The sequence below is a fragment of the Caenorhabditis briggsae genome, assembly GCF_000004555.2.
Source record: "Caenorhabditis briggsae complete genome, chrI, whole genome shotgun sequence".
Lineage (NCBI taxonomy): Eukaryota > Metazoa > Nematoda > Chromadorea > Rhabditida > Rhabditidae > Caenorhabditis > Caenorhabditis briggsae.
The window spans coordinates 350732-363550 of record NC_013489.2 but is presented as its reverse complement, the minus strand read 5'-3'; the positions used below and the strand labels follow the sequence as shown (position 1 = coordinate 363550).

The 12819-nt window shown below is 38.9% G+C and overlaps 1 protein-coding gene across 1 annotated transcript; it reads left to right on the top strand.

The window, feature by feature from the left end:
• Window positions 1-7345: 7345 nt before the first annotated feature.
• Cbr-dcp-66 lies at window positions 7346-11587 on the top strand (the record flags this gene model as incomplete). Its single annotated transcript, XM_045242506.1, has 8 exons — window positions 7346-7354; window positions 7645-8340; window positions 8840-9471; window positions 9979-10262; window positions 10328-10443; window positions 10493-10618; window positions 10664-10931; window positions 11472-11587. The coding sequence occupies 8 exons, from the start codon at window positions 7346-7348 to the stop codon at window positions 11585-11587; spliced, it is 2247 nt and encodes a 748-aa protein (XP_045094697.1).
• Window positions 11588-12819: the final 1232 nt, after the last annotated feature.

Below are 12819 nucleotides of genomic sequence, written 5' to 3'. Positions count from 1 at the left end.
CGCCCCGCCTGTCGAAAAACAACTTTGTTTAAAGAATCAGTAACCGAAATTTTTAGATTTTTTTACGATTCAGGGTACCAAATTAGGCTACCCTGAAAATTTCAAGTCAATTGGTCCATTCAGTTACGCGCAATTACGCAAAGTATACCGCACCCGCGGGGCGGGGATCGCTCCTTTTTGCCCCCAAGCCAACCCTAGATAATTCTTATCAGACCGAGGCTAAAAAATAGAAAAGACAGTGGGAAGAAAGAGGAAGAGAAGACTTCCAAATTGTCAATTTTCCCATGATAATATAGCCCCTGTTGTCATGATGTGTTGCCCTTTCTACAGTGATTTCTATTTCTGGATTGACCTTTTCCGAAGAATTTCATTTATTTCATTAGGTTGAATTTTTGGTTTCTAGTTTAAACATTTTCCGAGATACGACACTAGAATTTGAGCTAATTCCAGTGTATTTTACCTGATTTCCCGTGTTTCTCAATTTTTTAATTTCCTAGAATTTCAGAATTTTTAGCTCTTCTTTCCGCTTCTTACTTATGTCGCTTCTTACGATGTCTGTGCCTTTAGATTTCGAAATCCCCAATTTCCAGATTCCAGCATCCCAAGCCCCTGCTTCAGAAGCATCCATACCACTGATTTTTTTGCTATCAGTGATCAATCGTTTCCCTATATTTTGATTTTACAAGGGAAGTGTTTTCACAAAGGCTTTGAGAATTTCTAAAAAATTGGTACACATATACTTTTAGACATGGTGAATAATGAGACGACATTTTTTCCAAGAGGGATGGCGGTAACTGACTAGGGTTAGGTTCGATCCCACTCTCCCCGATTTGTTTTTTGCTTTTTTGTCTGATCTCTCTGAAAATGCCAAAATGTGTCAAAATCTTTTTTAAAAATTCTCATTCAAAATTTGACTCATTTTGAAAAAAAATACATTCATTTTTGGCTTGTTTCGAAAAATCAAATTTCAAAATTTTTTTAAAACACTGCTGGATAGTCTTCTCTAGTCAAAAAATTAGCCAAAACAACACGGATTTGTTCATTTTGAGTGCGGCACAGTGATAAATCTGTCAGGAATGATGTAAATCTTTGTTATCAAAATATTTGACTGTTACTGGGCGGAACTCGAAGGACTGCGATCCAACGAAAGATACGAAAAATCACTTATTTGTGATTTCAAGAAGAATGTGAGCCACCAAATTTTGTGAAAAGACTCCTTTTATTGTTTCTTTACGTTCAGAATTCATTTTGACAAATTAAAAAATTTTTCGAAAATCTGAAAAAACTGCCAACGAGGTACCCCATGGCGACATTTTTCCAAAAAAAATTTTTTTTTGAAAAATGAGGAAACTTTCTCAGATTGTAGAGAAACTTTTGAAAGTACGATTCACACTCAAGAAAAGTCAAAAAACTTTCATTAACCCTTTCAAAAACTCACTCCAAAAGTAAGAAATTAGTACTGAAATTACTTTAAGAGCCTATAATTTTTTGTGAGTGGATACGGGGAAAAAATAACAATAGCACTGTAATCAGCATGTTCGAAAGTACTCTAGACCAAAGTTTCAGAAAATTCTCAAAGCCTTTCTAAAAACACTTCCCTTGTTAGACCAAGTTTGCACACATTGCTTTATGATGACGCTTCGCCTAGTTTTAGTCTCAATTTTGTTCTTCTCCTTGTTAAAGTGGGGATGGGGGCAAGAAAAAAGGAAGAAGAAGACGCAGATGATTATTGATTCTGAAATGACAAACAAACCCTCTCTTTTCTCTCTCTCTCTCTCTCTCTCTCTCTCTCTCCCAATATGTCAACGGGGCCTTAACTCTCACTCACAGAAAACACTCACAGAGGGAAATAAATTCACTCTCGGAGGGAGTAGATTGGGGTGGTTTTAGGACACGGAAAGAGAGAGAGAGAGAGAGAGAGAGAGAGAGAGAGAGAGAGAGAGAGAGAGAGAGAGAGAGGAGAGGAAGAGACAACACACGGACTATGAAATTAGAAGAAAAGCAATTGGTGTTGTCTTGTGTCTTCGTTAGAAAGTTTTGAATGAGGAGAAGATTCGGAATTTCGTGAAAATTCATAATTTGAGATTCTGGAGTTTAGAAGACGTGGATGGTCCAGAGGCGCGGATTAGTTTTTGGTGAACATGATTTTCGTTTACCGATTTTGCCGAGATTCTGAAGTTGCGGAAATTTCGAAGAGTTCTGAAGCCTACGAGGATACAGAAGACATTACAAGTGAATCTGAAGGATTCTGTGAAGAAAAGGATCGGCTGAACCTGCTGAGACGAGAATTCTGAATATTCCAACGACGTTTAAGATTCGAAAGAGCATCAGGATCTTCTAGAATCTCTTCCAGTCTAGATTTAGAAACTGACTGATCAGATAGAGAGTATTTTGAAGATTTAGGAGGAATCCGAATTCTGAATATTCCAGGACCTTCTGGAATCTCGTCCAGGATAGCGCTAGATGTCTGAAAACTGGCTGATCAGTCAGGTAGTTTTTAAAAGCTTCTAAGAAATTCTGAAATTCGTGATTTTATGGCTGAGAAGCTCTCTGGTGTTCTCATAGATGAATCATTGAGCTAGGGATTCGGAAAGTACTGAGAATTCAACATTTTCGAATTTTTAGGATTTCCCGATTTTCGGGATTTCTAGAAATTACCATTTACCCTACACTTCTCGTTGTCTCCCGGTACATCTCCTGTCTATGCTCCTCCTTCCAATCTGTCTCCATCTGTCGTCGGCCTACTTTTGGCTATGGGTCGGGGTGCTCCTCCGTTTTTACATTTTGTGCTGTTAGTGTTGTCCCTTCTTGTGTCCCTCCCCCTTTTTCTCCCGTCCCACCGCCTCCCATCGAGACAAAACGAGCGGTGTGCATTGATTTTTGAGACGTGTCCCAGCTAGCGTCTTCTTCTTCTTCTTTGGACCCACGTGGCGTCAAGAAGCCACGCCTACTTTTTGTATGTTTTTTTTCGGTTCATTTTTTCAGCTTCCATTCCGCTAACCATATCATGGAGATAGAAAATCGGGTCAGACGCATTTCCTGCTGGGAGAGAATAACTGCTTGACCTTGTTTTTGTTGTTAACGACATTACCGCATTCCGGGACTGTTCGAATCCCACACTTTATTGGTTTTGACGGACTTATCAAAGTAATGAGCTTTTCCATTTTTTAGATTAATGATAGGTGATTTGGGATTCCATTTTGGGAACTACTGTCAATCAGAAATAATGTGTTTCAATGTATTTATGAGAAAGGAAGTTCAAGAAATCCTAGATTAGCTGATCAGTGATGCAGATCATCAGTGATCATGCCTTGAAGCTTATTACCTGAAACTCTCCGTCACTAGTAGCAGAGCTGATCATTGAAACATGAACCTATAAGCTTCATTGTCTCAGTTCCTATGAGAGATATCAAAAAGCAGTCAACTGACAGATTGTTTATCATAATGTCATAAACATTTTATCAGTTGGCAAATTTTTGATATCTTGCAAAGGAACTGAAAAAAATCAGCTCAAAGTTGACAGTAGGATGTTCCTTCTATTTCAGGTATTACGGTATGCTTTTTTCTCGATATGAGGTGATGCTCTCCCTACATCAGCTAGAATACACAATGTTCGAATATTGCGAAAATATAAAAAGTTTGGACTTTTTGAATTTTTGAATTCCTTAGACTACGACCGGAATATCCCGAAAATTTTAATCTTGACCTAGTCAGATGCCTTAGCAAGATCACTGATAACAAGCCGTGTTTGAGCGAAAACAAAAGCTCAAAATCATATCGCACTGTAGTAGTCAGAGTGGAAACCAGAATTTTCGATGTTTTTTTCCTTCTGAGGACGACCCAGAGTAACGAGCCTAGAATTTGGATTGTAGTGTTCTTAACCTCATATGTAGCAGCTTTCTTGGAACTTGGTTTATGTAGGGAGATTACCGAGTGGCCCTGGACTTTTTGGAATCACTCAGTTCAGAACGGTATGCTTGGCAGGCGGAGACATAATCACTGCCCTGATGATAATGTTCTTCGATTTTTTCGATTTTTCGCTGAGAACGATCTGCTCCGATTTTAGGAATACCAAGACCTTGGAAGTTTTAAAAATTGCTCGAGAAACCGCTGTTAGCCTTGTCAGTAGTCCCATAGAAACGAGTCGTCCCTAACGACCAAACAGATTCAGTTTCTTTGGGAGGAAACAGCTGTCATCAGTAGTACCTACTTTATATATTGAATCCCAGTTGGAGTCAGGTTCTCTCTCTCTCCCTCGGAGGGAATGGAATGAAGGAGAGAGAGAGTGAGTGTGTGTGCGTTTTGTGTGTTAGAGGGTGTGTGTGTGTGTGTGTGGCCGAGTGTCATTGTTCGAGTAGAATGAAGCGAAACAAGAAATAATCGATTGACTTATGTGTCCTCCTTCTTCTTCCTTCTCCACATACCCCGCCCCCTCTACTTCTTCCTCCCAAAAAGCCACCCCCAACTTACAGCACTTTTTTGGTGGATTTCCAGAAGAATTTCCAGAAGCTTCATCAGTGATGATTTATCACTAACCACCGTCAAACCTGTAATAGAAGGATCCCTCTAATTGAAGTGCACCCTAGAGATCCCATGAAAAATGGAAGGGTCGGCTCAAGGTCGGCAATCCTGCCAATACAGCTTTAACAGTATTTATCATGGTTTCAAATTTCTTTCACACACATTTCGTTTCACTTGTTTGTACAGAAAAGTTCGTGTTGGGTGCCAAACGGGCGGCCGGTACCAGGCCGCACCGGGCCGCACTAGTGGTCACTCTTCTTTTGAGGAAGAGAGAGAGAGAGAGGCGAGAGAGAAATTAGAGTGTTCTTCTGAAAAAGAAAGAAGAAGGAGAAGATTTTGGAACTTTTAGCAGAGTTTGGATCTTCCTGACGAGAGCTTCTAAAATGCCAGATTTTGGGAACAGTAGTTTTCCTAGCAAGAAAAGGACTCCAACGTGTAGGATTTTACAAAATATATTCAAAAATCCAGAAATTCGTAATTTCAGCGTCTAGTTCTATCCAAAAATCCAGACTATTTTGGTGCTTTTGTAGGAATTTAGGCACTTTTTCTAAAATCTGTAAAATTTCAAAATTTTCGAATAACGATCCTGTGAAATTCTGGGATTAAAATATCAGATTTTCGGCTCTTTAGAACTTTAGGCTTTTTGGCCGCCAATTTCGAAATTTAAAAAAATATTTTAAGAATCCGGAAGGTTCTAAAAGGGATTCACTCTAGTTCTAGGCATCCTCAATAATCAAATTTTCAAGATTGTTTAGAATTTTTGTCCGGGAAAAACCCTGTAATTTCAAATGTCTGCTTTCTAGAATTTTAGGCCTTTTGTCCGAATTTTCAAAAATTTCCGAATATTCAAAAATCCTAAAAATACTTTTTTTAATCACGGAAATTTGAATTTTTCGATTTTCGAGGTTTCGAATGATTGTCAAAAAGCTCAATCAAAAATCAAAATTTTCAATTTTCGCGATTTTCAGTCTTTTGCTCTTTTTTTAGCATTTTTTATATATTTCCCCAGTCTGATAAAGAGAGAGGAAAAGACCAAATAAACTGAAATTTTGAATTTTTCGGATCGAATCATAAAAATCGCCCAATAGGAAATCAGATTTTCTCTCGAACTTTCACTTCTCTCCCCCTCTCTCTCTCTCTCCTGTTGTTCTTCTTCTCATTCTCCATCCTCATCTTCATCTTCTCCTCCACCGCTCTCTGCGTCCCTGACACAACTAGGAGCGTTTTGACTATTTCGGACCCCAATCCTGCCCATCGTCTTACTCTTTTTCTCTCTCTCTCTCTCTCTGACTCTCTTCATTTTCCGTTATCTCTCGCCTTCCAAGACGTCCTCTGTCTATGTCTCGTACTCTCTCATCACTTTCTTTTTTCTTCCCATTACGTTTATATTACCATCTGCATTGCACACACACACAACACAAAGCCATCACCGGTCTCCCTTTTTACCCGTAAATTTCATCCTTCTCTATCTCTGCGTGTGTGCCCTTTTTGCCCCTCCTAAGCCGTTCGGGTGGGTACTTGTCAAGTAGTGTATCCTGTGTTGATCGGAGGATAGAAAGATTTTCGTGGTGCCGATTATCAATTGTATATCTGTTATCACCTTGTATCTCAAAGGCGCAACACAACAAGTTTTGATGCATCAGGTCTTGTTGCGCCTTTGAATTTGAGACTAATTTTTTGGCGCCAAAAATTTTTTATTGAGAATTTTGAAATCTTTTGAGCTCGTTGAAGTTTTGATTTTTCTGTTGAATTTATTTTTTTTGCTGAAAGTCTTGATAGATACTTTTCAATTAAATTACCCTGAAAACAGGCTGAAAATGTTAGAATTTCTATTCTTAACATTTTGGCATAAACATTTTTAAAAGAAAACAATTTCTGAAAATTGGAAAAAATTTATTTTTTACTATTTATTGAAACAAAAAAATGTATTTTTTGGTTTTAAATTGTCTTAAAAATCACCTAAAAATTAGCATTAAAATTAGTTTTTTTTCGAAATTTTTTTAAAATGGTTTTTCTTGCTGAGAAAAAAAACAGTTATAAACATTTTTTCGAGAAAAATCTAATTTCTTTTTTGCTGGATATTCTCCAAATTTAGCACGAAAATTCCGAAAAATTTGCACATTTTCTCTAGAAATGAGAAGTTTCTCTCGATCTTTAGAGAGAATTTTCAGTTAAAAATTTGGGAAAATCTCGATTTTCAGCTCGATTTTTCTAAAAAAAATCCCATTTTCCCCTGACGAATTCCTCATAAAGATTCCCAAATTTTCCCGAATTTGCTTCATTCGAAGAGACGACTCTCAAACTCAATTTTGAAATTATACATTTTTCTCTGCGTCTCTTCCAATCTCATACTCTCTCATACCGGCTCCTAGTTTCTCTGCCCACTCTCTCACTCTCTCGTCGCTCCTTTTTCGCTCATTTCATTTTGAGTGAAAGAAGAAGAAGAAGAAGTGGTGATGATGTGACGTCACGGTCTTCTCCCACCGAACCGCCCTTCTTCGTTTTTGGGATATATTCAAATCTTTTGTCTCACCTCTCTGCGTCTCTCTTATCGTTCTTTACCTGCGTCTCTCGATCTCTCTGGCTTTAACTCATTTTTTCCGTTTTTCCAGAAAAAGAAGAAGAAGAACACACAAAGAAGAAAAAGTGAAAAAAGAAAGAAAGAGAAAAAAAATAGATAGAGAGACAGAGAGACAGAGAGAGTCTGTGCTGTTCTCAACCACAAGTCAATGCAAGTTTTCAAAAACGACGAGTGCCACTGCTGTTGCTGATATCTCGATTTTTGTCTACTAATCACCTGGAAAATTTGGTTTTCTCTTGAAAAATGGCACAGGTAGGAGTTTGACATTTTGAAAAACGAAAATTTTCCTAAAATCTGAAAATCTAATAAAAAATGGATTTCTAAGTCATTTAAAGTTAATTTACCTGAAACAATTTCTCTATGGCCGAGTTTTGGTTTTCTAGGCCGGTTTTTAAAATAAGAGAATGTTCAGAAAAATATAGGCTTAAAAGCATGATACATACTTCAGAAATTAATGACCGAATTTTGATTTTCTAGACCACCAAATATAAAAAATTTTAGCTATCCAAAAAACACCAAAAACGGTCCTAAAGGTTTTAAAGGTTCAACAAGTGCCTCCGTCACCACTCAACGGTCACTCGGAAAAGAATGGGAACGGAATGAGCATCGAGGAAGCTGCTACGTCATCATCCACCGCTTCTGGAGCCCTAACACATCTTCAAAACGGAGTGATGTTTCACACGACGCCTACAAAAGATTTGAATGGAGCGTCGACGTCGTTGATGGTTGAAGCCGACGATCTTCAGTTGTCACCTGGAGACTTGAGACGGAGGAGTACACGAGCGTCGGCGTTGAAAGCACAGGAAAAGATCAAATTGAAAGATGATATCGTACAGGGACCACTGAAACGGGTGAACGAGGAGAATGAGGATGGAGAAGGAGGAGAAGAGGGGGCTGGGGGAGGATCAGGAGAGAAAACAGAAGTAAAACCGAAGAAAAGAAGGTTAGAAAATGGTCAAGAATTCGATCAGACGTGTTTCCGATTTGGATTACGAGCCAACGACGACGGTGAAGTCTATGCGATGACTGACGAGAGCGAGAATTCATCGATTCATGAGTCGGAAATGGAAGTGGTACGACATCACTACGAGAAGATGAAGAATCGAGAACCAGATGCGGAGCAGTTGAAAGAACGGCTGAAAATGAGAAAAGAAGCTGAGCAACTGTTACGAGATGAGGAAGCCAAGCTGCATGTGTTGAAGAGGATGCGAGAGAGTCAATCCAGGGCGATTAATAAGGTGAGCTTGAAAAATTACCGGGTTTTGAAAGTCAAAATCACCAAAACCTGAAAATTACCTCGAAATGATTTTTTCGAGTTTTTTCAAAACAGTTTTTTGAGTGTTTCAAAGTTTTCAAACTTTCTGAATTTTCGGGAAAAGAATAAATGCAAAATTGGTCTATTCTTTCACTTTTCCCGGCATGTTTCTCTTTTCGACAAAAATCAATTTTTTGAAATTTTCTGAATTTTCGGCCTTCTCGAAGCATTCTAGATATTCAGATCAAAAGCTAATTCGTCGAATTTTCGGTTTCTAGGCTATGGTACTTGAAAATCTACAAATTCAGCAAATAATCGAACATTGGAATCGTTCTAAACGCAACTTTACCTATAGTTATTACCCCTACAAATCTAATTTTTTGGTTAAAAACGATGACGCAGATGCTCTTCTCGAAACTACCATAAAACTTGTATTAGATGGGCAGGTACCTTGAAACAAAACAACTTCAATCATTTTCCAGCTCGCCGCCGAAACGAAACAATTGGATATGGAAGAAGCGGCGAAGACAGCGGCTGCAGCTCATAAACCAGCACTAGCCCAGAAGCTATCAGCCAACGGAAAGAACATTGCTCAGCAGAATGCGAGTAAAACAATGGCGAGCCTTGCCAATTTGACAGTACAACAACAGCTGGATCTTCTCGGAAAACTGGCTGGACAAACGCCCGCAGCGAAACAAGCCTATCTACTGGCGAAAAAGAATCCAGCTCAGACGACGCAACTATTCGCGCAGCTGATATCAATGAACACGAAACAGATTCAACAACAAAAAGAAGCGGCAGAGCAGGCGGCAGCTTCATCGTCGACGTCATCTGTGAATCTACAACAACAACAATCGATTCCACAACAGCAACATGTACAAATCACTCAATCCCAAAAGATGACAAATAATCAACACACGCCCGCTCAACGAATCGCTGCCGCCCGTATTTCGTTCCGCGCTCAGGCTGATAAGTCGTTGATGAACATGGCGACGCCCAGAGCCCAACCTCATGATATCTGGTTTTTGCCAAATCCAAATGCATCGGCTTTCATGGCATTGAACGGGTTGGATCTGGTTGTTTCGGCTGTTTGTAAGGATCGCACTGCTGAGAAGTGAGTTTTTTTTTGATTTGGCGAGTTGTAGGCGTGGCCTCTTTTTTCAGCTAAAGTGGAAGATTTGAACTTCTAATTTTGAGAAAAAAATAATTGGAAATTTGAAAACGCCGGATTGTGGGCGTCGCCTAAAGCTTTGACTTTTTTTGTAACTCAAAAACGAAAACTCTACTAGAAATCACCTAATTATGATTTAGGAAGATGTGGGCGTGGCCTAAAATTTCTGAACATTTTTCTGCATTCCCCGAAGTTTGAAGGCTTGGAATTCAATTTTGTGGGCGTGGCCTATTTTTTCGAAAAAAAAATCATCCGAGATTTTGAGCGTAAAAGGGGCGGAGACTAACTTTTTGGAATGGGCGGGGCTTGTTTTTTGAACCTAACTGAGGATTTTTACTGTAAGCCATACCTAGACTCCGCCCCTTTCCCAAAAAGGAGGCGGAGACTATTTAGCCACGCCCATTTGACCCCTTTGATTTGCACCAAAAACTTATCGCTCAAAATTTCTAGGAAATACGCGGGACCAGCGTACGAATGCGAGGAGTGCAAAACGGATTGGGCTCACACGTGGAAGATGATGGGTTCCGGAGACGACGTTCATTTGTACTGCTCGGAATGTGTCAGTACTGCACAAAAGAAGAAGAATCGAATGGATCAGACGGCCCTTCTGAAGCGGGCATTCCAGAAGATTACACTTCAAGAAAAGGAATTCGAGAAGCGAATCGCCGAGGGACAACTGGAACAGATGGTCGAGGCGAAAGCGGCCGCCGTCTCGTCGTCTAATCATTCGACGCGTAAGTTTCTTTCTTATTAATGGAAGTGGAAACCCTAGGCCATCAGACCAACATTTTTGTTGCAGAACAAATTCCAACGTCATCCACAGCTACGGTATCATCAACACCACTTGGACCACGACTACCACAATCGGCATCTGGAACAAGCACGCCTACGCAGGCTATGAAGTCGTCGACACCGGTTCGGAATCCTCTGAATTCTCTTTTAAAATTTAAAATTCCATTTTCAGCTTTCATCTGCAGCGAAATCAAGCAGTTCGGCTGCGAAGAAGTCGATGACACCACAACAGCAAGCGGCGGCGATGATGAATCAGTTAATGCAGAATTCGATGAAGAATCCAATGATGCAGCAAATGGTATTGATTTGATTCGCTTTCTCTTACTAATATCTGAAATTCCAGATGCAGATGTATATGGCTCAGCAACTGAATGCGGTGACGGCTGGAGGACGAAATGTGGCTGGAAATAATGGGATGAATAATCAAATGGCACTAATCATGGCGCAAGCGCAGGCTCTTCAAGCACAAGCTCTTCAGGCTCAAGCTGCACAACAGGCTCAGGCCGCACAGCAGGCCGCTCAACGAGCCGAAGCAGCGGAACGAGCCAAAAAGGCACAACAAGAGCAGCAGGCGGCAGTGGCCCAGCAACATCAGACAGCCATGCTTTTGGGTGAGTTTTTATTCCTAGATTTTTTTTTTGAATTCCCGGATTTTTTCGGACTTCTTTTAGATTTTATCTAACTTCTATCTGAATTTTCTGGAGATTTCTAATTTTTGGAAAAAAATGTAATTTTTGAGAACATGATTTTTTTCTTTTTTCGGAAGACTTTTCAAAATTCTTGGAATTTTCAGACTTAAAAAATTTACTGAATGTTTTGATATTCTCGAAATTTTGTTATGCTGAAAGGAATCTCGAAATTTTGAAAATTATTGAAAAACGTGCTGAAAATAACCTTTGAAAAATGGAAAATATATTGTCCGAGAAATATTAAAAAATGGCTTAAATGGCCTAGAAAATCCGAAAAAGCTCTGCTATTCATAAATTGGCGATATTTGTAAAATAAGCTTCTTTTTTGCTAGAATTGGAAAAAATTCGAATTTTTCGGATTTTTTTCCATTTTCCGGAATTCCAAAAAAATAAATTTCCCAATTTTCTTGTGATAATTCAGTTTGCCAATTTTTTGGAGTTTAATTATTTTTCACTTTGCAGCCCTACTCGCTAATTCGAACGGAATGAATCCTCAAGCAGTTCAACAAATCAAAAACCTGACGCCCGCGCAGCAAAAGATGATAGTGGAAACGCTCAAGAATCAACAGAGAAAATGATAAACTTCCATTTTTCATGTTTCTTTTTTTGTCCTAAAATCTGTCCTCCTCCTCCCACCTACACAAAACTTGTTACCTAAATACAAATTCGGGTCTCGATTACTGTATGATGCTTGTGTCTTCTTTTCCCTCATTTTTTTCTTTTCTTTTGAAAATACGATTCCTCAAATTTCCCTCAAATCCCCCCTCGGCATCTCTCTTCTCTTCTCAAGTTGCAGCCTTCTTCTGGATTTTTGTCTTTTTTCATTTTTCATCCCAAAAACGGTCATTCGCTTTCTCTGTCTCACTCACGAAATGAGTCTCTCTTCATTTTGCAACACAAATCTTATTTCATAAAATATTTCTGTCAAAACAAAAACATCAGTCAATCACACACCACACCACACCCCATAACTTGTAACACACCACTCCTCCCCAAAATTAAACGGTTTTTCGATTTTTTTTGGCTCAAAAATTCAAATTTTTAGCCAAGAATCAGCCTTTTTTGTTCTTCTCTTTTCAATTCACCACTCATCGTCGCGTATTTTATTTTAACAAAAAGTATTGTTTTTTATATTTATTTTAACAATTTTTGACACTTTTCTTTCTCCTCCTCATCCCGAAATTCTTCGAAGAATTCAGTGTTTCCTTTTTTCTTGGTCCTATTTTCTCGTTTTGTATTCGTGTGGTGTCCTTCTTCATTATTATTATTATTATTATTATTATTTCATTTTGCCGTTATTAATCATAAAATTAAAGATGATGATTCGAGAGAGTTCTATTGATTGTTTTTTTACTTTTCAGAAACTAGAACTCTAGAAACATTTCAAAATCCAGGTTCGGAACTCCCAGAAAAAATCTAGAATCAGAAGGAAAAAAGATTCGGAAATTAAAAACTATGATTAAATGTCTAAGTGGCAATTTTTTTGAAAAATGCGAAGCAACTAATGCGTCCATTGCAGATTTTATGGTATATCTTATTCATTTTAATTAAAAGTTGCTACTTATTGAAAATTTATTTTAAAAAGGTGCGCGCTCATATGGTTTTCTCATCAAAAAGTTGTTTTGCCCCTATCGAAGTATGGAATAGGGATCGGATGTTGTAATCCACAGGTCCTGGGCGATGATGCGCATAATGGATAAGAGATGGAAAACGCGCCGATGAATTGGGTACAGGGAAAGGGCGCCGGTATGGGGCATATACGAGGCATATGAGGCACACCGCCGCCGCAAAGCATCTCCTCGCCTGGCTC